Here is a 26,856-nt window from a genome sequence, read left to right as displayed (position 1 = left end):
TTCACCAATGCCTGTGTCCAAGTCATTTATAAAAATGACAAACAGCAGTGGCCCCAAAACAGATCCTTGAGGCACACCACTAGAAACCGGACTGCAGGCTGAATATTTTCCATCAACCACCACTTGTTGCCTTCTTACAGAAAACCAGTTTCTAATCCAAACTGCTAAATCTCCCTCAATCCCGTGCCTCTGTATTTTCTCCAATAGCCTACCATGTGGAACCTTATCAAAGGCTTACATTTTCCATCCAATTTAAGCTGCTACAGTGATCAGGGTAACAAAATTTCAAGTATAACTACAAATCAATAGATAGTCAAGGCATTGTGGCAAACCAAAATATAACATTTAGGTTTCTTGACCTCACTGGAATTTCCTCAAGTCTAGGAGGCAGCTGAGTAATCAGAGTGAAGCACATCAAGGCTTATTTGGGATTGGTGAGAAGAAGGAGAAACAAACAAAGTTATTAAGTCAGAAAGGCTCAGTCTCTTCCTACTTCAAAAGTTAGATCACATGACATCCACAGATACTTGACAACGTATTGAATTGCTCATTGTCTACACAGGTGGGGATTAGATTACCAAACTGTGATCTCCAGATAACACTTTATAAATAAGGAATTACAAGAAAAAAAGGATGGAAGCCTGCCTTGCTTTCAAAATTTCAGTACTCGAGGTATCCTGTAAGTCAACTGTAGTTTCATCTAACATACCTGATTGGTGCAGATGTCTTGGTAGGCGGTATGTTATCCTGTTTAGCAATCTGTTTGATTTCAGAAAGGCGATGTCTCATGCAATTTGTCAACTGAATGTCCAAACGCCATATGAAAATGCAGCTGTGGGTTACAAAATATATAACCGGATAAACTTGAATATTCAGTAGTAAGTTGCACATTTACTATTTAATCCAGAAAAAGTTCTAAAGGGTCATCGAACCTGAAATGTTAGCTCTGCTTTCTCTCCACAGATGCAGCCAGACCTGCTGAGGTTTTCCAGCAATTTCTGTTTTTGTTGCTATTTAACTAACACTGTACTTGGACTATGAAGTGACTTGCTAGGTAGTTACATAATAAGCTGGTTTACTTCACTGCATTTTTACAGAAAAGTTATTTTACAAAAGACTTGATTTTTATTATGAACATTGAGCAACGGGTACATTTATCAGCTGAAAGTTAGAAATGAGTGCGGAAAGTAGAGGAATTGTTCTAACAGTTGTCAAAAATTAGAAAGCCGACATGGTAATGACACTTCACAAATCATCTCTATTGAACTAACCATTCAGTGATTGAAGAAATATAGAAAGGCAGAGTGTCACTTCCAACTTAAAACATGATCAAGGTTATACCACGAAGGCAGACTGGGATTTTTGGTGGCAGGGAAAAGTGGAAAAGAAAAGGAAGGTTGTGGTTTCTTAATCAGAATGGAAATATTTTCGTGTCTAAAGATAGAATGTTTTGCTCCTACACCCAGCATGTTGGTGAGTGTCATGCCAAAGAAATTATACATGGTATGCACATCTTGGAACATTGGCCTACGAAACTAGGGCTTTTCAATAGCTATTTATTTACAAACAAAATATCCTGCACTCAAATTTTCACCCACGGGTACATGCCATATTGTCCAACAGAGAGCACTCACCTGTCTCCAGAGACTGTGATGAGATACTTGCAGTCATTACTAAATTTCATGCCAGTTACAATTTCTATGATTAAAAGAAAATGAAAAAAACTTTGAAAACTATTTGTAGAACTTTTGCACTGTCTGCATTATTACTACATTCAAAATCATTCTGAACCACGTGCAACAGTTGCTCCTAAAAGATCCAGAGACATTGTAGAAATTCACAAATTACTCCTTGAATTTTGTCCATTTTCAATCTAATCCAAATTCCAAAATCACATTTGCTTCAGTATAGGTTGACTGGGAGAGGTCAATTAATTTTGGATCCAGACTTTAATCACTTGACCAATGCTGGAATTCTCAGTACGATGTATGTAAAATAAAAATTGAGAAAACTGCCAACTAAATGTAGCTGGTAGTGATTTTACTTTATAATCAATCTGTATATCCTAAACTGATCCTGCGAACAAATCCAACTCAAAACCTCAATGGTTACCTTCCAAATGTATCTTTTGCTCCATCCCAAGGATTATGATCACCTTAGATTATCCACAGCCAAGGTTTATGCAATCATGCAAGTGCATCTGATTCTGATCTTGTAAAAAAGATAGCACCAGAGTTCATTGCGGTTCAAACATGTTTCTGCTCCTGGCATTTGCGTTAACCAATTCAAAGTACATGGCTAGAGGGAATATTTTGTGCTGTTAAGGTCACAGGAGTGTTCTTTGGACCGTGTTACAAATATTAAGCTTTCAAGAAACAAGCTTCTATGAACATAATACTTGGTTGTTCTTTTTTTAAACACCAAAGCACGTAATTAATTACATGTAGATGCTTACAGAAGAGATATTTCGATGCAGGCAGCAAAATTCACATTTTCAGAGCCTTTCTGAATCAATTCCACACCAGTGAAGTATCTCACTGTTCCAAATACTCATATTTACTGAATACAACCCAAATAGTTTGTAAACAATTCAGAAACTCCTCCCTATTCACTACAATTGCTTTCTGTATGCGCACATTGTAACATTTTCTTCATTATGGAAATAACAAATTTATCTGTAATCAATATTTACCAATCATGAGCTGTGCCAGCATATTTAACTCCAAGGTACTGTACTCTCACCAAATATCAATGATGCTTGTAGGACGAAAGTGAAAACAATACAATTTGAATGATTTAAATGTGAAATTGTAATTTGAAACAAAAATACAAGGCACATTTTTGTGCTTTCACTAGGTCTTACAAGAATGGCAACACAATTGATCAGGACAATTTTAATCATAATGCCCAACCTATATTTAATCAGGAAATTTGTTTGTTTGCTCATTCATGAGAATATGGGCACACTGACTGGGCTAGCATTTAGGGCCCATCCCTAGTACTGGAAATTGGGCTGGTAGTTGGAATATAGAGAAATATGGGCTTACAAAAGGATGTGGCAGCATTACTGGGCAGCTACTTGGATAATAATAGCCAAAATGGGACAGGGAGAGAAAGAGTGCCCAAATAAGGAGTAAATAGGGTCAAAGGAGGAAAAAGTTGTAAGAATGCAAAATTAACATCACTTTAATGCACATAGTAGTCAGAACAAAAATTAAAGAATTGACTGACCAAATACATCTTAATGGGAATGATTTCGTAGCCAGGGAACAAATCACGCACAGCCAGTTGCCAGTGAGCCACAGCACGCATGCGTGACAGAGCAAGCAAGGCACCGTGCATGCAAGGGAGTAAGGTACAGCATGTAAGAGGAAGGCATAGCACACGTGAAGAGGGACTCTATTGCAAGGGGAAATTGACAGATAGTTGCACGGCTGCAATAGAGAGTTTTGAATGGCACGTTGCCTCCTGGTGCCAGAGTCAGGAATGTCTCAGAGCTGCACAGAGCAGTCTGAAGGGAGAGGGTGAAGAGTTAGCAGTCATGATACATGTTGGTGCCAATGACTTGAGTAAACAAAAACTTATGAGATCCTTCACCTGGAATTGACAGAGATAGGGGTATATTAAAGAGAAGGATCACTAACGTTGTAATTGTTGGGTTACTGCCAGTGCCATGAGCTACTCAGTATAGGAATAAAAGATTGATCAGATGACTGCATAGCTAAAAAGTGACAGTATTGGGCATAAGGCTTCAGATTTTTGGATATTTTGGTAGGTGAGACCTGTACAAGCTGGACAGTTTGCAACTCAACTGGAATGGATCAAATATCTTTCCTGGGAGGTTCACTCATGCTGCTGGGGAGGTTTTAAAAATAATTTGGCAGGATGATGGGTCACAAAGTAGCTGCAAGGCCAGGAGCAAGGATTAGTCAGATATTGAAGGAATACCAAGACAGTCCAGCAGACAGGGAAGACATTGATATCAGGAGTTACATGGGAAAACCAGAAAGTTAGATTATATTTATTTTAATGCAAGCAGCCTGATGGGAAAAGTGGACGAACTTAAGAGTATTGTCATTTTCTGTTGTGCTGATCAATGTTGCATCACTGAGACATGGTTGAAGAAAAGGCAGGATGGGCGGCTCAATGTTCCAGGCTATTGAAATTTCAGGCATGGTAGGGTAGGGGTCAGGTGTTGGAGAAGGGGGTGGGGAGCAGTGTAGGCATTACATTATTGACAAAGGACACCGTTGCTAAGGCCATCTGGGTACATCCTTGAAATTAAATTGGGGTGATAACTTTACTGGGATCATACTACTGGCGTCCCTAAAGTCAATGGGAGACACCGGAGCAGATATGTAGGCAAGTGAGAGAGGTGCGAGAGGAAAAAGTTCATGGTAGTAGGGGATTTCAACATTACCAATATTAACTGGTATTGCCTTTGCATGAAAGGATTAGAAGGGGTGAAATTTTTCAAGTACATACAGGACAGTTTATGCCGGGTGGAGATAATCCTGCTTGAGATTCAGCAATGCTAGACCTAATCCTAAGGAATGAAGCCACTCAAGTAGTTGAATTGTTAGTGGTTATGCAGTTTTGAGTGTAGAGACCATGGTTCTAGCTTCAAAGCGATTATGGAAAGGGATGAAGGTAATGCGAAAGTCGTGTCAAAATTGAGGAAGGTCAATTTTAATATCAATAGACAGGATCCAGCAAACAACTGCCAGACTGCTAAGTCTACGTTTGGAAAGTAGGAGTCTTTTAAAAGTAACGTACCGAGTGTTCACGGCCAGCATGCTCCTCTAAGAGTGAAGGGCACGGGCAGCAAGTCCAGTAAACCCTGGATGTCAAGGATATCAAGATTTGAAGAAAATGGACAAAGTATATGTTAGGTACAGAGTGCTAAAGACAGGGAGGCCCTTCAGAATTATAGTTCATGTAGGGGGGCTGCTTAAAAAAGAAATTAGGAGGCCAAAGAGAGGCCATGAGATATCTTTTGGCAGACAGGAATAAAGGAAAACCCCAAGGCATTTTATAAGTATATTAAGAGCAAGAAGATTACCAGGGAAAGAGCAGGGCCTATTCAAGGCCAAAGGGGTAATAATTTGTGTGTGGATTCAGAGAACATGGGTGAGGTCTTAAATGTCTATTTCTCATCTGCATTCACAAAGGAGAAAGATGTTGCAGCTGGAGATTTCAGTTGGTATGGGGAGGCTTTAAAGCATTTTAAGATTAAGGAGGGGCTTTTAGATGTTTTAGTAGGCATGAATGTACATAAATTCCTAGGGCATGATGAGAACCATCCTAGGCTGCTACACAAGGCAAGGAAGGAGATTGCGGGGGCCCTGGCAGAGATATTTGTTATTTTGCTGGCCATAGGTGAAGTATCAGATGACTAAAGGATATCTAATGCAATTCCTTTAAGATGGGTAGGAGGGCAAAGCCATGTAATTAAAGACTCCAGATAGCCTGACATCAGTGGTAGGGAATTCTTTTGTAAATACTGAGAGACAGGATCAATCAACACTTGGAAAAGCAAGGATTGGTCAGGGTTAGTTAGCACAGATTTATTTCAGGGAGATACTGTCTGATTAATTTCATTGAGCTTTTTGAAAAATTGACTATAGTGATGAGGGTAGTGCAGTTGATATGGTTAACATGGACTTCAGTTAGGTCTTTGACAAGGTTCCACATGCAATGCTGGTCCAAAAAGAAACAGCCCATGAGATACAAGGCAAGTTGACCGATTTGATCCAAAATAAATTGTAAAAAGAGGTAAAGGATGGAGGATTGTTTTTGTGATTGGAAGTCTGTGACCAGTGGTGTACCATAGAGATTGACGCTGGGATCTTTGCTGTTTGTTAGTACGTGAAGGACTTGAATGTTAATGTAGAAGGTATACTGAATAAGTTTGCAGATGACAAAAATTGATGGAGCTATTGATTGTGAGGTGGATGGTCTCAAGCTACATAGTGTGATATTGATCAGCTGGTATTTTGGGCACCGCCATGACAGATGAAATTTAATCCTGATATGGGTGAGCTGACGCATTTTGGAAGGTTTAATTAGGGGAGGGTATATACAATGAATGGTAGTTCCCTAAGGAGTTCTAAGGGACAAAGGGACCTTTGTGTACAAGCCCACAGATCCCTGAAAGTTTCAGTACAGGTAGATCGGGTTGTGAAAGCAGCATACAAGATGCTTGCCTTCATTAGCTGCAGTGTGGAATACAGCAGCAGTAATGTCCTGATATAACTTTATAAAACATTTGTTCGGCCACAGCTGGAATGCTATATACAGTTCTTGTCACCACATGAAGACATGATTGCACTGGAGAGGATGCAATGGAAATTCACCAGGATGCTATATGGATGGAAAGCCTCAATTATGAGGAGACATTGGATAGGCTGGGTTTGTATTCTCTTTAGCAGAGGAGGCAGTCTGATTCAGATATATGAAATTACAAGAGGCATAGACAAGGCAGACTGTGAGAATCTTTTCCCCAAGACAGATGTCTCTAAGGCCGGGGTCATAAGTTTAAAAGATAAGTGGTTCAAAGGGGATCAGAGGAAAAGATTTTTCACCAGATGGTGATAGAAATATGGAAAGTGCTGCCTGACAAACTGGTGGAGGCAACACTTGAGCAGCATCTGGATGAGCACTTAAAATACCAGGCCATAATAGGCTATGGTCCAAGAGCAGGTAAATGGAATTAGTCTAGTTTGATGTTTGTTGGTTGGCATTGACATAGTGGGCTTAAGTGTCCATTTCTATGCTGTATGACTCTAAAAATATACCTTGTAAGAAAGAAGGATTCTAGGAAGGGGGATTAGCCAGCCATGGTTAACTATGGAAGTGAAGGATAGCTTTCAAACTGAAAGAAAAGACATACAATATGACAAAGATTCTGGTAACCCAGAGGATTAGGAATTTTTAAAAAATGAAAGATAATCACAAAAAAAAGACAGAAGACAAACTTTGAGGGTAAACTTGCAACTAATACCAGGACAGATTGCAAGAGCTTTGTTAAATATATAAAAAGGGAGACAGACACATCAAAGTGAACATTATTGGTCCCTTATACAAAGGCTGGAAAAATAATAATGGGAAAATGGTAGAGGAGTTGAATAAATTTTTTGCAGCAGTCTTCACAGCAGAAGACACTAATAGCATTTCTAAAATACCAAATAAATCAAGGGACAAAGGAAAAGGTAATAAATGCAATAAATGTCAGCTGAAAAAATGCACACTGGAAACTAATGGAGCTAAAGGATGGTAGGTCCCTGTTCCTGATGAGATGCTACTAGGATATTAAAATTAGCAGCTCCAGAGATCATGGATATAATGAAGGCAATCTCTCAAGAATCCTCAGATTCTGGAAAAGTCCAAAAAAGATTGGAGAACTACCAATGTAACAACTTTTTGTAAAAAGGGAAGATAACATAAACATCCAGCCATAAAGCAGAGAAAACAAGATGTTGAGCTGGATGAACACAGCAGGCCAAGCAGCATCCGTGGAGCAGGAAGCCTGACATTTTGGGTCTAGACCAGAGTTCTTCAGAACTCTCTCTGTAACAGCCATTAAGCCGTTAGTTTAACTCTGGTCATTGGGGAAATGTTAGTATGTATTATAAAAGATATAACAGTCAAAAATTAGGAATACATAATCTGATCAAGCAGTGTCAGCACTGCTTCATGAAGGGGATATCATGCTTGACTAATTTATTTGAGCTCTTTCTGGGGTTATCAAGATCAATAGAATGTAAACCAGGGGACATAATATATTTGGATTTCCAGAAGGCATACCACAACATACCACACAATAAGCTACTTAATAAAAGGTAACAGCCAAGGGCGTTACAAGTAACACTATCATGGATAGAGGATTGGCTAACTAATAGAAACCAGATTTGGAATCAGAGGAGCTTTTTCAGGCAATTAGTTGAATGCCACAGGGATCAATGTGGTGCCAGAGTTATTTACAAGATATGTTAATGATTTGGCTGAGAAAAGTGAATGTACCATAACCGAGAGGTGACGGCCTAGTGGTATTATTGCTGGTCCTTGCTAATGTTCTGGAGACCCATCTTCAAATGCCACCATGGAAGATGGTGGAATTTCAGTTAAGTAAAAATCTGGAATAAAGAGGCTAATAAATCCATTGTCAAATTTTGGGAAAAGTCAGTAATATAGTTTTGGGACAGAAACCGTCATCCTTACCAGGTCTGGCCTACATGTGATTCCAGGCTGACAGCAAAAGTAGTTGACTCTCAACTGTCCTATGGGCAATTGGGGATGGAAAAAGACTGCAGGTTCCTACAGCTTAGAGGGATTTGGGAGTCCTCATACATCAATCACAAAATGCTAACATACAAGTTCAGCAGGTAATAGGGATCGCAAATGTAATGACGGCCTTCATTTTAAAGGGAATGAAATCTTAAGATAGGGAGGTCTTGCTAAGTCCAGAAAAGGCACTGACTGAATACTCCATAAAATTTTGATCGCCTTATCTACTCAAAGTTATACAGGCATTGGAGGCAATTCATGGAAGGCTTATTCGGCTGATTCAGGGTCTATAGGGACTTCTGATGAGGAGAGTTTGACCATGTGAGAAGCAAGAAGAATTAGAGAAAACTTTACTGAAACATACAAGATTCTTGGAGTTTGACAGGGTAAAATGTGGAACAGTTGTTTCCCCTTGGGGGACCAGGAGACACATCCCTCAGTAAGGGGTCACCACATAAAACACACCTGAGGAGGAACTTCTTCTCAGAGAATAATGAAATAGTGTATTTCTTTACTACATAGGGTGTACAGACTGGGTCATTAAGTATTTTCAAGGCTGAGACACCGATATTTAATTTGTAAAGGAATCAAGGATCATGGGAACGCGTCATGAAAGTGGAGCGGTGGATTATTAGATCAGTCATGATCACATTGAAAGGCTGAGCAGTCGTGATGGGCTGAATGACCTGCTTCTGCTCCTACATCTTATGATCTTAAAGAGAGGTGGGTAAAGGGACAACAGACATTCTGACATTGAGTGTAACTGCCCACAATCATTGGTTAAAAGCATTTAAACAATTCATTGACACTGTGCAAGCCACCAAGATATAGGGTATATTAACAAGTGAATAGGATCAGGGACCATTCCTCAACTGGCAATCTTCATAGGTAGCGGTTCTAGCCAGGAACCATTATCTCCAGATGGAAATTAAACCAAAAAGAGGAGTCAATTATAGAGAACAGGCCCTTCAGTACATCAAATCTGCATCAACCTACCTACACTAATCCTACTTTCCAGCACTTGGCTCAAATCCTTGAATTTGTGGCATTTCAAAGTTGAAGTTTTCTGCGTCAACTGCCTTCTCAGGTAGGGCATTCCAAATTCCCACTAACCCTAGGTACAAAGTAATTGCTCAAATTCCCTCTAGACCTCCTGCCCTTCAGCTTAAAATTATGGCACCTTCAACAAAGCAAAACAGCTGCTTCCTATCCATCCTGTCTATGACCTTCATAACCCCTTGCACACTTCGATCAGGTTCTCCCCGCAGCCGCCTTTGCTCTAAAAAGAAAATAACCCAAAACCTAACAGCAACATTTCTAGCTGAAATGATCCAATTCAAAAAGTATCCTGGTGAATCACCTCTGCAGCAAACGCATCTTCCTACAGCTTCCTGCACACAGTACTCCGGTTGTGGTCTAACCAAAGATTTGTGCAGCTACAACATAATTTCTTTGAGCTCAATCTGTGACAACTGATAAAGGCAAGTGTGCAATATACCCACTGAATCGCTGTATTAACTTGCCACCTTTAGGGGCTTGTGGATAAGCACTCAACGATTCTTCTGTTCCTTCCTTGTGTCCTGCTATTCCTTGAGTACTCCCATTTCTTGCTATTTCATCTAAACTGCATCACTTCACATGATCAGAGTTAAAATTTCATTTGTCACTATTCTGACCTTCTGACCAACCCAGCCACATTTTTCTTTAACCCAAGACCTTATTCCTCACTGTAATCATCTAGCCTTGGCAACCTTGGTACAATCCGCAAACTTACGATCCTCCCCACATTCTCGTCGATATTGTGTATAAGAATCATGAACAATAACGGATCCAGTACAGATGCCTGTTGCATGCCACTGCACACCAGGCTGTCACACAAAAACCTCAACCACCATTGTCCATATCCTACCACGAAGCCAATTTGGACCCATCTTGCCAAATTACCCTGGGTCCTATATAGTTTTATCATCTTAGTCCGTTTCCCATGTGGACCTTTGTCAGAGGTTATGCTGAGATCCATATAAATCGTTAACTGCACTACCTTCATCTAAACACCTGAATGCCTCTTTGACAAATTCAAAAATTTGTTAGGCATGACCGCCTGTGACAAAGCCATGTTTGACTGTCCCTGATCAAACCTTGCCAAATGGAGATGAGTTCTTTTCTTCAGCATTTTCTTAAATTGTTTCCATACCACTAATGTGAGACTCGCTTCTCTGCAGTTCTCTGGCTTATATCCCTAGCACCCTTCTTGAAAAGTGGAACCACATTAGCTGTCCTCCAGTCCTTTGGAACCTCCACTGTACTCAGAGGTGGTACTGGAAATTTCAGGTAGAGCCCCTGTAATTTCCTCCCTGGCTTCACACAGCAATCTGGGATATCAGAGGAAGACTAGAAAGCCAGATGCTGCCTTCACAAGTGAGCCAGCACATTCTGCGCCAATAGCCTATTTGTCTTCTAAAATCTAAACTGCTGCTACTTAAACTCAAACTACCTTAAATAGCTTATAAATGATCAACTGCCTATTAGACAACTGTGACCACAAACGTCTACAATCTGACACTAGCTGCCAAAAAGAAAATGAGTGCCTTGTTGAATTGCTGTAGTTTCACCCACAGTGCTATTATAGAGTGTTCCAGGATTTTAAAACCAGTGTCAATAAAGGAATGGAATGGTTTGGAGAAAAATTTGCAGGTGGTTGGTGTTCTCATATCTGCTGCCCTTGTCCTTCTAGATTATAGTGCTTGTAAGTTTGTCAGCTATTGCTTAAGAAGCCTTGGTAATTTCTACAGGGATTCTTGCATTCCACTCATGGCTGTTAGCTGACAGTAGGTTTCACCACTGAAAAACATCCCTGTTGCAAAAATTACACATTTCCTCCACATGGCACACATGGTGCTGGATTTTCACCAAGGGAGAGGGGCTAGGTCTAGGAGTTTTTTAAAAAAAAATCCTTTCTTTGAAAATACAAAACGAAAAAGTTAAATAATGCTGATTTGTAGATTAATGTAATGGGTACCTGAATGCCCGAATATGCTGGCTACACATTCTCCAGTGCAGAAGTCAAAGATGGAAATGTTTTTATCGGAACAACTAGTGGCTACGAACGTTCCAGAGGGATCCATCTGAACCTAGAAACCAAACAAGCAAGAGGGTTGGGTATCTGAACTGAAGGTTGATATACTCCAAAGAAAAATCCACCATGTTTGCAAAAACTTTTGCCAAATTAACAAAGTCCACTAATGTAAAGGAATGCAGACAGTTGTTAAAACTGTGTCAAGTGAAGACCAAAAACATGCAGTTATTTTGAGTGTCAATATTAAGTAAAGATGCCCCAGCTCAACCTTCATTTTGTAAAGGCAAAGGTCTCTAACAATTATTAATGTCAACTTGAGTGGGGTGAAATGAGGTGGGAGCTGTCAGATGTTTCAGGAAAACAAACAGTACAAATTAGGTCATAGATCAAAAAGCTGAACAACCCAGTCTGATGAGCGGATTTCAACAGATGGAAAGAATAACATGAAAATATGAAAATGACACATCAAGACTGCAAACTGAATCTGAATAACTTTAATGGCTTTTGAAATATGCCACTGGTGCTGTTTTCAACCTCTTTTTTGGGATGCTCAATACTGCATATATTCGCATACTGCCATGGAATCCCATCCCAATTTTTAAAAGATAAAAATGTAAAATAATAATTTGTATTTAGATAGTATCTTTAATGTAATCAAAAGTTTGACCAAGGAGATAGGTTTCAAGAAGCAGCTGAAAGTTGCAGATAGTGGCGGAAAAGTTCAGGGAGGGACTTCCCTCCCTTGTTGTTGATAGTGAGCAGGATGACCTCAGGCTGTTGTCTGATATTGGTCAGCTGGAAAATTGGGCAGAATAATGGCAGATGGAATCTAATCCTGATAAGCATGAGGTGATGCATTTTGGGAGGTCTAATAAGGAAAGATATACACAATAAATGGTACGCCCCTGGGGAGTATTGACAAAGAGATCTTGCTGTACAAGTCTGTAGATCACTGAAGATGTCAGCATAGATAGATAGGGTTGGTGAGGGCAGCATATAGGATGCTTGCTTTCATTAGCCAGGGGATTATAGGAGCAGGGACGTCTTGCTGCAATTTTCGAAAACATTGGTCACAGATGGAATTTTGCGTTCAGTTCTATTTGCCGCATTATCGGAAGGACGTGATTATATCATGCAGAGGAGATTCACCAGGATGTTGCCTGGGACTAAAAATCCATTATGAGGAGAGACTGAATAGGCTAGGTTTGTTTTCCTTTGAGCAGAGGAGGCTGAAGCTGGGGATGGTGGAGGGAATCTGACTCAGGCATACAAAATTTTAAGCGGCATTCACAAGGTAGATCACGAGAATCTTTTCCCCGTATCAGACATGTCTAAGACTCGAGGGAATTGGCTTAAGGTTAGAGTTAGAGGAGATCCAAGGAACATTTTATAACCCAGAGGGTGATGGAAATATCAGCACGCTGTCCAAGGGGACGGTAGAGGCAGATACTCGTGACATTTAAAGGACCCTGGTGAGATTTCTTCCAGAGTACTGTGTTTACTTCTGGTCTCCCTGTCATAGGAAGGAAGGATTAAACTGGAGTGGGTTCAGAAGAGATTTGCCAGAATGTTGCTGGGAATGAAGAGTTTGAATAATATGTAGAAGCTGGATAGGCTTGTCATATCCTTCACTTGGAGCATAGGTTGAGAGGTTGATAAAATAATGAAGCAAATAGATAAGGTGAATGGCAGGTGTCTTTTCCATAGGGTGGGGTATTTCAAGACTAGGGAGTATGTTAAGGTGAGAAGACGAAGATTTAAGAGAGACACGAGCGACAATTTTTCTTATAAACTGAATGGTTCATGTGTGGAATAAACTTCCTGAGGAAGTGGGGGATGCAGATATAGTTAAAATATTTAAAAGATATCTGAATGAGTATATGAATAAGGCTGAGCACTCAGATCCTGTGGTATTCACCAACATCTTCAACCTCTCCATCTTACAAGAAATGGTCCCGATCTGTTAAAGAAAACCGCCATTAGCCCCTAAGAAAGCACAGCAATGTGCCTTAATGACTGCTGCCTAGTGGCTCAGATCTTAATAATCATGAAGTGCTTTGACGGGCTGGTCACGGCCTACATTAATTTCAGTCTCTCTGCCTGCCTCAATCCCCCTTAATCTGTCTGCCGACAGAACAGATCCACAGTATATCCCCTATCCTTCCCTTCATCCCTGGAACATCTGGACAACAAAAACACCTATTGGCAGGCGTGTGGTCATTGAAGGCAAAACTGTAATCAACACCTTTACCTCCAGGCTGATCTCAAAACTCCATAACCTTGGTCTCGGCTCTGTCCTCTGCAACTGGATCCGCAGCATTCTGACCCATAGGCTGCAATCAGTGATGATGGGTAATTGCGCCTCTATCACAGTAACACTCAAAACTGGAGCCCCTCCAAGGATGTGTTCTCAGCCCCCAGTTATACTTCCCTGTACACCCATGACTGTATTGCCAAATTCCAAAAGAACACCATCTATAAGTGCTGATGACACCAGTGTAGTGGAACGGATATCTAACAATGACAAGTCAAAATACAGACGGGAGAGGGGGCTTGGTGACAAAAACAATCTTTCTCTTGGCAAAACTAAAGAACTGATCATTGACTTCAGAAAGAAAGGAGAACACATGCCCATCTACATCAATGAAACTAAGATTGAGAGGGAGAGGGTAGAAAGCATCAAGTTCCTCAGTGATGATTACTGACCTGCCCTGGGACTTCCCATATAGATACGACAGTCAAGGTGGCACAACAGTGGCTTCTTCTTCCTCAGGTAGCTCAGTAAATTTGACATGTCCGTAAAAGGTCCCAAACCAACTTTTACAGATGCTTCACTGAAAGTATACTATCTAGGTGCATAATGGTCTGATATGGCAACTACTCTAAGAAACTACAGAGAGTGGTGTGCACAGCCCAGGCCATCACAGAAACCAATCTACCATCCATGGACTCTACTTACATGGCTCACTGCCACAGAAAAGCTACGAATATACGATGTGGTGTATATGCATTTCAGTAAAGTGTTTGATAAGGTTCCCCACTGTAGGCTATTGCAGAAAATACGGAGGCATGGGATTGAGGGTGAGTTAGCAGTTTGGATCAAAAACTGGCTAGCTGTAAGAAGGCAGAGGGTGGTGGTTGATGGGAAACGTTCATCCTGGAGTTCAGTTACTAGTGGTGTGTTGTAATAATCTCTTGGGGCCACTGCTATTTGCCATTTTTATAAACGACCTGGATGAGGGCATAGAAGGATGGGTTAGTAAATTTGTGGATGCCACTAAAGTCGGTGGAGTTGCAGATAGTGCAGAAGGATGTTGCAGGTTACAGAGGGGCATTGATATACTGCAGAGTAGGCAAATGGAGTTTAACGCAGAAAAATGTGAGAGATGATTCACTTTGGAAGGAGTAACAGGAATACAGAGTGCTGGGCTAATGGTAAGAATCTTGGTAGCGTGGATGAGCAGAGAGATCTTGGTGTCCATGTGCATAGATACCTGGAAGTTGCCATCCAGGTTGATAGCGTTGTTAGGAAGGCATACGGTGTGTTAGGTTTTATTGGTAGAGACATTGAGTTTTGGAGCCATGAGGTCATGTTGCAGCTGTACAAAACTCTGGTGCAGCTGTACTTGGAGTATTGCATACAGTTCAGGACGCCGCATTATTGGAAGGATATGGAAGCACTGGAAAGGGTGCAGAGGAGATTTACTAGGATGTTGCCTGGTATGGAGGGAAGGTCTTACGAGGAAAGGCTGAGGGACTTGAGGCTGTTTTCGTTAGGGAGAAGGTGGTTAAGAGGTGACCTAATAGAGACATACAAGATGATCAGAGTATTAGCTAGGGTGGATAGTGAGAGCCGTTTTCCTCTAATGATGGATGCTAGCATGAGGGGACATAGCTTTAAATTGAGGGGTTGTAGATATAGGATAGATGTCAGAGGTAGGTTCTTTACTTAAGAGTAGTCATGGAATGCCCTGCCTGCAACAGTAGTAGACTCGCCAAGTTTAAGGGCATTTAAACAGTCATTGGACAAACATATGGATGATAATGGAATAGTGTAGGTTAGATAGGCTTCAGATTGGTTTTTAGGTCAGCGCAACATCGAGGGCTGAAGGGTCTGTACTGCGCTATGTTCTATGTTCTAATATTAAAGACCCATTGCACACTGATAATGATCTCCTCCAACCTCTTCTGTCAGGCAGAAGGTGCAGAAGCTGAACGGCCTCATCCTGGCCATTATCAGACTGATGAATGGACTCTCTAACCGCAAACAATGCTGATCTTGCTAATGTTGATCTCACCTAGCAAACGCCCTGTGCAATGAAACATGTAAATTTTTGCTTACTATGATCTGCCTGAACTGCTCGTAAACAAAGCTTTTCACTGTACTTCAGTACACCTGACAACAAAAATCAAGAAATGCTTGGAGGGATATGGACCAAGCATAGGCAGGTAGGACTAGTTTAATTTGGGATTATGGTTGGCATATATTGGTTGAATCAAAGAGACCCGTTACATGCTGTATTACTCTATAAGCATCTGGACAACCACATTAAATGCCAGGGTAATTGAGGGCAGAGTAGCAGGTGTTGTCCAGCAAGTCATTTGACAAGGTACATTAAGGAATGCTGATGCAAAGGGTGATGTCATGTGGGATCCAGGGTGAGCTGATACGATGGATTAAAAAAATGGCTTAGTCATAGAGTAGTAGTAGAAGGGTGATTTCTGACTGGAGATGTGTGACTAGTGATGGGACCCCCTTAATTTGTAATTTATAAAACATATTTGGAGGAGAATGTAGGTGGCTTGATTAGGAAGTCTGGGGACAACACAAAAATTGGGTGATGGAAAGGTGCAGACATTGGATAGGCTGGGTTTGTATTCTCTTTAGCAGAGGAGGCAGTCTGATTCAGATATATGAAATTACAAGAGGCATAGACAAGGCAGACTGTGAGAATCTTTTCCCCAAGACAGATGTCTCTAAGGCCGGGGTCATAAGTTTAAAAGATAAGTGGTTCAAAGGGGATCAGAGGAAAAGATTTTTCACCAGATGGTGATAGAAATATGGAACAAAGAACAGTTCAGCCAGTGAACAGGCCTTTGGCCCACCAAGACTGTGCCTACACAATGCCTTTCTAACTTAAAAACTTTCTACCGCTACATGGTCTATTTCCTCTATCCCCACCCAATTGATATATCTGACAAGATGCCTCTTAAATGTTGCTATTATATTCATCTCCATTATCTCCTCTAGCAGCGCATTCCAGGCAATTACTACCTTCTGTCAAAAACTTGTTTCTCATCTCCTTTTTACTTTGTCTCTTTTACCTTAAAACTATATCCCTTCCTAATTGACATTTCTACCCTGGGAAAAAGACTTCGACTATCAACATATCTCAATTTTATAAACTTCTTTCAGGTCATCCTTCAGCCTCTGATGTTCATGTGAAAACTAATCAAGCTTGTTTAATCTCTCTCGTGGCTAATATCAGGCAACATAACCTGGAAAACCTTTTCTGTACCCCCTCCAAAGCCTCCACATCCATTTGGTTGTGAGGCAACCATGGCTGTATAAAGTATTTCAAATATGGCCTAACTAAAGTTATATACAGTTGCAACATTACTTGGCAATGTTTATAATGTATGCCATGACCTATGAAGGCAAGCGTGCCATGCGTCTTCCTGGCCACCCTATCCACTTGTGTTACCGCTTTTCGTGAACTGTGGACCTGTATAGCTCGATCCATCTAGATGTTGAAGCTACTAAGGGTTCTGCCATCTCCTGTGTACTTCCATCCTGCACGAGGCCTTCCAAAACATGAGATGTTGCATTTGTCCAGATTAAACTCCACCTGCTATTTCTCGCCTAAAGCTCCAGCCTATCTGTATCCTGCAGTGTCCTCTGGAAATCCTCTATTTGCAGCTCTCCAATCTTTGTACTGTCCCCAGACTTACTAATCAAGCCATCTCCATTCTCCAATTTTTAAAAAAATTTAAAAATTACCAACAATGGATCCCATCACTGATCACATATCTCCAGTCAGAAAAAGCACCCTTCTACCACTACTCTGTCAATGACTAAGGTAGTCTTTTTTATCCATCTTATCAGCTCACTGTGGATCCCATGTGACATCACCTTTTGCATCAGCATGCATTGATGTACCTTGTGTCAAATGACTTGCTAGACAACACCTGCTACTCTACCCTCAATCATCTTTGGCACTTCCTCAAAAACACAAATCAGATTTGGAAGAATCAACTTTCCCTGCACAAAGCCATGCTGTCTATCAATAAGATCAAAATTCAGATGACACCAGGTTGTAGTCTAACAGGTTTATTCAAAAATCACAAGCTTTTGTAGCAGTCCAACACTGGCACCTCTACATTATCGATAATAAGTCCATATTATTTCAAACATTAACAGGAGAGGCCCCAGAGGGCAGGAGAATAGTCAATATAATAATAAATAACTAACAAGTCCATATTTTCCAACTTTGAGTAAATTCTATTTCTAAGAATCTTCTCCCACAATTTCCCTACCACTGACATAAGGCTCACCAGCCTGTAATTTCCCAGTTTATCCTTGTTGCCCTCCTTGAACAGAAGGAACAATGATGGCTATTCCGCAATCCTCTAGAACTTCTGTGACTCCATATAAAGCCCCAGCAATTTTCTCACCCGCATTCTTCTGCATTCTAGATAGATCCTGGGGACTTGTCAATATGAAAAAGGTAGTGGCATTGAGTGTTTTGAAAAGCATTAAAGGTAAGACACGTCCTAGAATATCAACATACCTCTTTTGAAAATCATCCAGCTTTGATGAATACCAATGCAAAGTATCATTAAGGACAGTACCCACTTCCTCTGGCTCCATGCAACAATTACCTTTGTCCTTGAGTGGACATCCTCTTTTTATAGCCTCCCTCTTAATCATTAAGAAACACTTTGAGATTTTCCTTAATCTTGATTTCCAAAGACATTTTATGATCCCTTTCAGGCCTCCTAACTCCTTGTTTCAGTTCTTTCCTATTTTATATTGTTCCAGGGCTCTGTCCATCTTCAGTTTCTTAAATCTTCTCTTTGAGACAGCTCTCAATTTGTCATCCAATGATCACAAATGTTGCCATCCTTCTTCATTTTAACAGAAACACACTGGTCATAAAGTCCAATCAAAAATCAATCAAAATCAAAATAGTTTGGTGTTTGACCCACCATATCTGTACCATCAATGGACTTGTTTCTACGTTGTATGACTCTCTACATAGCCTAGGGTTTTGTCACCTGAAGAGAAAGCTGAAGTTACATGGTGTCATGCCTGAAACATGAAATCTGTTTTTCTCTTCACAGGTATTACCATATCTGCTGAAAATTTCCAGCATTTTTAGTTACATAACTGAAAGGAATGCTTCACTGGAGGCACACTGACCATGTCACCTATCAGGGTGGTAAAGTGTTTGCAGCCAAACCTACCAGCTCAGCAAGCATGTCTACAACCTCATTTTCAGTTACATTATAACTAGAGAAGTGTAAATATATAGGAAAGCCGGAAGTTGGAGGAGAATAAAAAGATAAAAGGGAGAAGACATGGAGGGGATAAATACAAAGATAAACATTTAAAATAAAATTCAAAGCACTGCTTATCCAGGAGCCAACATAAATCAGTGAGCACAGATGCAGTGGGTGAACAGAACTTTATATTGGATTATTGACTGTCAAGGAAATCTCAGGGACTGTACATAAACTTGTCAAATATATTTTTAAAAATTTATTATCGTTTATGAAAGGGATTAACTGAGAAATACCAGGAACAAGTGAAGCTCAAGCCATTAAATTAATAAATAAAATTAATAATAAAATAAAATAATAAAAAAGTAAGCCAAAGTAGGATAAAGGAATGAGAGTAAAGATAACGCAAAGGAAGTACTTCTAAAACTAAGTCTTCCTTACTTTCTTAATTACTAAGTAGTTTAAATTTAAGAGAGATGGAGGCACAAATTGGTCAAGTAGAATGTGGCACCTGTAATATGTGGGAAGTCACGGACTCTACCAGTGTCTTAGCTGACCACAGATAAGCACAGGCTTCCAGCCACAGAAACTTCAGCCTCACATTTATGATTCAAATGCAACAGGAGACACTGCAGCACACTCAAGAGGCTCAGAGTTAGAGACTGCATGTTCAGAGGGGTAGTCATACCACAGTTTAAGGGCCTGGGTGACTGCCAGGCAGTCCAAGAGAAAAATGCAGTTGGTACAGTCAACAAATATGGTGACAATACACTGTGTCCCTTCATTAAATAATTAACGTTGGTTATAAATAGTTGAACACCTGATAACCCAGCACCTTATGAGTTGCAGTGGTAACTTAAAAAATAATCCCAGCTCCATTTTTTTGTGAGCTACCCATCCCTTTACTTCTGCTAACATATTACCTAGCAACACAAAATCTTATCATGGGTTTTGTGGCCCCTTATCAAATGTCTTTCAGAAAACTAAACACACAACACCTGTTGGTTCCCTTTTATCCATCCTGCTCGTTACATCCTCAAAGTGCCCCGATAAAATTTGGCCAGACATTTTCCGTTTCACAAAAATCATGTCGATCCTGTCCAATTGTACTATGATTTTCAAAATGTCTTGCTACTTGTATAATGGTGGATTTCAGCATTTCCCAATGATATATTGGGTTGTGACCTATAAATTCCTACATTCCTGTCTCCAGTCTTTCTGGAAAAGAGGTTAGAAATTGGTGGATAATTTTTTTTTGCTCATCTGATCCAGGACATTTTAGTCCTCTTCCTTTCCTCAAAAAGCATTAGGGCCTCTTGGATGCCTTGACAGACCAACTGAGTGGTAATTACCTGGGAAGTTTAAACTTTGATTTTTCAACCTGGTGTTTAAGCCTGCAAAAAGAAAAAGCACCAATTCCGTGTTGGAATTGGGGAATAGAACAATTCCGAATTAGTGACGTTATTGCTAGGCAGGAAAAATTGGAGGGATTAAATCCTACCCCAACTTTCGCTAATTATAAAACTAACTGTGCGCCCCCCCTACCAAATACCAGATCCCCTTCTCCTAAACCCAGTCAAAAACACTTCACTAGCCAGTACACTACCATTTTCCATCCAACTCCTCCTTAGTTTACTAATTTAGATTTTCTCATACGAGGGTCTGGATCTTTAAGCCTTGGAATACTTGTTACCATGGTTTTTAAAAAAAAGCATATTTTGACCTCGAGCACCAACCCTGTGCTGATCCACATCAGACATTAAACGTCAGGAAAGTGAGGATCCCAGGGGGGGACAAGTTAAAAGGAATGAAACTGCAATTCAACAGTGATTGGCACTGCTAGGATAGTCACTGCTTGACTTGTGATGCTTAGATCCTACAGGTGCTGCATTTATTTGATCTATTGCTACATGATCATTACATATTTGTACACTTACTCCATTACTCAAGCCTGCACATGAATTTTTGATGGAAATCACATTGCAATTTAGCTTTTGAACTTCAAACATGCTTATTTGGATATACAGGTAAACAGCACAGAAGCAGGTCTTTTAGCTCAACTTGGCCATGCTAACCAGGTTTCCTCAACTGAACTTGTTCCGCATCCCTCTACACATTTTTTTGTGTTCTTATTCTTAAGTTTCTTGATTATTACAATTACAATCCACACATCCAAACATCTCTAGCTAATTTTGAGACCTTTGGATGCAGTATTATAGATTTTGGTAAAGCATTACATCTCCTGGAAAATTAGTGAAAAGTCAGGATTAAAAAAGTGCTTTTTCAGATGTTGTTGAGACTTGTATTCCTTACTTTCAGGAGGATTCCATCTTCACTCTGTGAACCTTTGAAACATTTCTTTTGTTTCCCGCTGTCAATGGTAAATACCCTGCAATGTCAATATAATAAAGGTAGTTTAATTTTATTAAAAGGAATCAGATAACTTCATGGCCATCCATATATAAGAAGTGTCAAGGCAGAGCTTCAAATAACATGTTAGTTGTTATTGTTATTTGTTAGTTACTTGCATTTCTAACTTCAAAGATTGGAAGCACTGAGGACAGAATTCAGTAAGGGGTCTGAGGATAGCTATCAGGAATAGGAACCCAGGTTCATCTTTCCTGTTCTCCGAACTGAGATCTGCAGGGTTACTGGATCTGAAATGCTAAGTGTTTTCTCTACACAGATACTGCCAGATCTGCTGAGTTTTCCAGCAATTTCTGATTTTGTTTTCGATCTCCAGCATTCACAGTTCTTTATTATTTTTCCCATCTTCCGCCTCCCTAGCCTTGTAGTCAGAATCCAATTCAACTATAATCACAGCCAAGACCAGCACAGATAAAGAATCATACTTTTCATCTTCCTAGGCTGTATAGTTTGGCTACAAACTAAATGCAAAAAGGTAGATCTAGTTCAAACCACCAACAGTAAATAACACCCAAATTCTTAACCAATAGTCCTTTGGTAATTCTAAATATACTGTACAACTCAGTGTTCTGTAGTGGGTGAAGCAAAAAATAACAGTTGGCTACTAATCAGTGATACTGCACTTCAACAAAAAGTAATTAGAAGAAACAGCAATACCTCAGTTTCCATCCTTATAAATCAGTCACAAATGGGAGGTTAGGGACGACAGGGTTGGCAAGATGTTGGGAGGGAATAATCACCAAAGAAGGAAAGTGTGTTTGCTAACAGACAGAAGTGATGTCAAACTAATCCTGGCAACCATAGTCTTGGCAGGTCACCTGCTTATGTTTGCCATAAGGGAAGCAGTGCACAGAAGAAAATAGCAGAATGCCATAAATGGACAAGAAATAAACTACAGGCTCATTAATGTCATACTTGTATTCTATATTAGCACAATGCACTGCACTTGTTCATCCAGATCAGATTCCTCAATTAACTTCGCACTAAAAGGTGGTTACAATCCAAACTCAGATACAGAGGAGTTTCTTCCAAATTAAAATCAAATTGAAGAGTGGATTAATTGAGAAATTGGTTAGGTGTTGTGAATATCATGGTTTTAAACTTCAGGATTTACTACGAGAACTGGACAATGCCAGAGGGTGATAAGAAGCCAGGTGAATGCCAATACAGATCAGACGCTAAGTGTAGGCTATAATTTTACATCTGATTTGAGGGTAAGGCACAGAGTCTAACTGAATTCATGAATTTTGTGTTAGTCAGGGAATGGGGGCTGAAAACTGAACTCTGCTTTTCTAGTTACAGGTGGTACAGGGCAGGGTAAGGACAGATAACCAGGTAGATAACGTGCTCAACACATTGGGACAGAAATGTTTTCTTAAAAATTTTAAGATACTCTATCCAAGTAGGTTAACCAAGTTGACATTTGCATTAAGTTATAGTCACCAGAAATATTTCACCTAATCATTAGCATTCAAAATAAAAAATTAATTTTACTCTATGTCAAACAACTTGATTTGAGAAATGTTTGATGCAATTTTGAAAGAGAGACCACATATCCCTACCCCAACAATGGAAGAAAACATACCTAATATTTCTGTCCTGGCAGCCAATAGCTACATATTTCCGTGTGATATCAATATCCATGTCGTATAATGTTGTTTTTCCGACCACATGGTGAGTTCGTGTAAACTGAATTCCATCAACAGACTGCCAAAAGAAAATTTATATTGCCTGAAAGGCAAATTCTAGGATCTCAGACTATCATTGCTGTGGAAAGATTTGGATTACAAACCATTTCCCCACCCCCCCAAAAACTGTAATTTCTACCTATAGATAAGCAAAATAGGTACTTGCAGCTAAAAATTTATGGGACAGAGGACAAGACAGCATGAGATATGAAAAGATTTTCATTTAAGAGAAAAAAAAACTTACAGCTCTGCGCAACCATCAACAGCAATACCAGAAATCTATTTTTTTTTAATGTGGAGATTAAGCTATTATCCAACAATGAGTCATCTGCTTTTGCTAAAAGCAGAACCATTTCCTTAAATGTCCTCAAAATTTACTACCAAGTATCCCACTATTTTGTGAAGTAATACTAATATTTGGTAGAACAGAGCGAGTTTTAAAAATCAGTTGCAAAACTTTAAAAGAAATCTTAGACAGTGGTGGAACATGGTGGTGTTGGGGGTATTAATTTTGACTTGAAGTATGTTATTTAAAGTGAAGGGAGATTACAGAATGCTATGATATAGAGGAATCTGGGCGCTTTCAAACATTTAGCACAAGTAGTTACTATTCAGGTAAAGTGAAATAATTAAGCCAAATCGAATTTTAGCATTTATCTCAATGTGGGTGGAATAAACTGTGCTCAAGAGTTTCTCAGCATGTTTCAAATAAATTCACTCACGGAGAAGGGGTGTGGCTAGCTGGCCAGCCATAATTTATTACCCATCCCTAGTTGCCCTTGCGAAGAGGGCAGCGAGTTGTATTTTGAATCACTGGAACCCATGTGCTGCAGGTAGACTCAATTTCCTTTGGAGGAAATTCCAGGGTTTTGACCCAGTGAAATGAGGGAGCAGTAACACGTTTCCAAGTCAGGATAGTGAGTGGATTTGAGGGGAAGATGGTGTCTTCCAGAGCAGCAAACGGGCTGCTTTGTCCTGAATGGTGTCAAGCTTCTTCAGTATTGTTGGAACTGCACTCATCCAGGCAAGTGGGGAGTATTCCATCACATTCATGACTTGTGTGTCTTGTAGATGGTGGACAGAACAGCTATGGGGAGTCGGGAAGTGAGTTGTTCAGTGCAGCATTCCCAGCCTCTGTAGCCACTGCGCTTATGTGACAAGTTCAGTTGAGCATCCAGTTAATGGTAATTCCCAGGATATTGATAAGAGGGGACCTAATGATGATAACACTGCTGAATGTCAAAAGGGCAGTGGTTAGATTGCTTCTTATTGGGGCTGTTGATTGGCAAATAATGTTCATGTCACTCAAATGCTGGGCAATCTGAAGAAGGGTCACCAGACCAAAAACATTAATTGTTTTCTCCTTCATAGATGCTGCCACACCTGCTGAGCTTTTCCAGCAACTTTGTTTTTGTTCCTGATTTACAGCATCCACAGTTCTGTTGGTTTTTATTACTTGCCATTTGTCAGCCCAAGCCTTGATATTGCCCAGAACATCTTATACTTGAACACTGAATGCTTCAGTGTCTGAGGAGTTATAAATGGTGCTGAACATTGCATACTGATTGCACATTCTTACTTCTAACCCTATAATGTAGGGAAGGTCATTAATAAAGCTGATGATGGTTGGGTGTCTGGGACACCACCCTGATGATCTCCTGCAGAGATGTCCCAAAGTTGAAATGACTGACTTCCAATGACCACACCATTTTGCTATGTGCCAGGTATGACTCCAACCACCAAACAGTTTGCCCCGTGAATCCAAGATAATAAAATGTGAGGCTGGATGAACACAGCAGGCCCAGCAGCATCCCAGGAGCACAAAAGCTGATGTTTCGGGCCTAGACCCTTCATCAGAGAGGGCCCCGTGAATCCCACTGATTCCAGTTTTGCAAGGGCATATACTACCAAACCTGCTAAGTATTTCAAGTATTCTCCTTTTATTTCAAATTTTGTCACAACTACGTGGCCTTTGTGGTTGGTTCACTCACCAAGCTGATTGGTTAGTTCACAGATGTTTCATTACCCTGCTGGGTAACATCATCAGTGCAGCCTCCGATGAAGTATTGTTGTGTTTTCCCACCTGGTTTTTAAATTCTGGGATGCGCTGGAATTGGTCACCTCATTTCCAGTTTTTCTTCATTGTGGTGTATGTAGTGGGTATAATTCTACTTGTTAGTTGATGGCCTTCTTGGTGGAGAACCAAGCCCCTAGAAATTCCTGGGCTGGACTCTGTTTGGCCTGTCCTAGAACCTTATGTGGCCTTTAGCATGACCAAGTAGTAGTAGTGCTTACAGTTTTGGTCTCCTTGAGGAGGGACACTTTTTTGCATTTGAGACTTTTTGCCAAACTAGGTTCACTAGGTTGATTTCTTGAGTGACTGATTCTGAGGAAAGGTCCAATTACTTGGGCTAACTTCTGAGGAACAAAACTTGATTTAATTGAAACAAGATTTGGAGGTACTTGGCAATATAAAGACGATGAGGATGTCACCCTCATTCTGGAATTTTTAAGGGCACATTTTAAGAATAAGACACAGATGATGGATTTCTTTCCAGAGTCAGAAATCTCTGAACTTTGACTCGAGACGGAGACGCTGCTGTGCCTAGTTACTTGCCTGTTTGATTTGATTTATTACTGTCATGTGCACATAGGTACAGTGAAAAGTTTTGTTTTCCGTGCACTACAGGAAGATCACACTATATGAAGTGCGTAAGGATAATAAAACAGAGCTAGGAAAGCTGCAGGGAAGGTGCACAAAGAACAAGGTCAACACCGAATTTAATATTTGAGAGGTCCATTCAGAAATTTAATAACAGTGGGAAAGAAGTTGTTCATGAATCCATTGGTCCGTGTGTTTAAAGTTTTTGTATCCTCTGCCCGATGGAAGAGATTATAACCGGGGTTGGAGGCTTCTTTGATTATGTTGGCTGCTTTTACAAGGCAGCAAGAATTGCAGATAGAGTCAATGAATGGAAGGTTGTCTTGTGCGATCGACTGGGTTGTGTTCACAACTCTGCAGTTTCGTGCAGTCCTGATCAGAGAAGCTGCCACTCCAAGCCGTGACGTATCCAGCTGGAACACTTTCTATAGTGTATCTATAAAAATTGCTAAGTGTCTTATGGACATGGCAAATTTCTGTAGCCTCTTAAAAAGTAGAGGTGCTGCTGTGCTTTCTTGACCATCACATCAATGTGGATGGACCAGGGTAGATATTGGTCATTGGCACTCCTACGAACTTGACACACTCACCCACCTCCACCTCAGCTCTACTGACATCGATAGGACTGTGCTCTCCACCTTGCTTACTGAAGTCAATGGCCAGCTCTTTCATTTTGCAGACATTAAAGGTAGAGATTGTTAACTTTAAACCACACCAAACACTCTCTCTCTTCTATTCTTTATTTAAATAAACTACCTTACTCTCATGCTATCATTTGTCTTTGTTCTGCTACAATGCTCCAAAGAGGCTCAATGCAAGTGGGACAAGCAACACTTCATCTTCTACTGAGGCACATTACAGCCTCCAGGAAATCATTATGGAGTTCTAAACTTCAGAGTTGTACAACATCTGCCCTTAATTTTTGTTACATTCCTCATCCTTCCTCGCCTTGTCTCATTGGCTTTGTTTTCACACCTAACACTTAAACTTATTTTACATATCAATCTCTGCTTTACCACTATAATACTAACTTTGTCTTTGCTCTTGGTACCCTCAATCTTGCTTCTCCACTTAGTCAATAGCAGAAGAACCATTTTCTAGGCCCTTTCAGCTCCAAAGAACAATTAAACTGGTCTTGAAACATTAATTCTGTTTCTCTCTACAAAAATGCAGCCAGGCCTGAGTCTCTCCAGTAGTTCCTGTTATTTCAGATT

At 40.3% G+C, this 26,856-nt stretch overlaps 1 protein-coding gene across 4 annotated transcripts in view; it reads right to left on the bottom strand.

The window, feature by feature from the left end:
* LOC125447829 (mitogen-activated protein kinase-binding protein 1-like) overlaps positions 1-26,856 on the bottom strand; it is a 161,243-nt gene that overhangs the window by 57,263 nt on the left and 77,124 nt on the right. For all 4 annotated transcript variants that reach the window (XR_007246610.1, XM_048522594.1, XM_048522595.1 and 1 more), the window contains exons 15-19: positions 22,878-22,999; positions 21,179-21,254; positions 11,306-11,417; positions 1,635-1,698; positions 710-832 (exon numbers count right to left, since the gene is read on the bottom strand). Coding sequence is in view for 3 of the 4 variants with exons in the window: in XM_048522594.1 (XP_048378551.1) it covers positions 710-832; positions 1,635-1,698; positions 11,306-11,417; positions 21,179-21,254; positions 22,878-22,999 (497 nt within the window). In the remaining variant the exon portion in view is untranslated. The remainder of the gene's footprint in view (positions 1-709; positions 833-1,634; positions 1,699-11,305; positions 11,418-21,178; positions 21,255-22,877; positions 23,000-26,856) is intronic.

This window comes from Stegostoma tigrinum, chromosome 39, assembly GCF_030684315.1.
Source record: "Stegostoma tigrinum isolate sSteTig4 chromosome 39, sSteTig4.hap1, whole genome shotgun sequence".
NCBI classification, from domain to species: Eukaryota; Metazoa; Chordata; class Chondrichthyes; order Orectolobiformes; family Stegostomatidae; genus Stegostoma; species Stegostoma tigrinum.
Note: the sequence above shows the minus strand (reverse complement) of the source record. Positions and strands in the feature narration are given on the sequence as shown.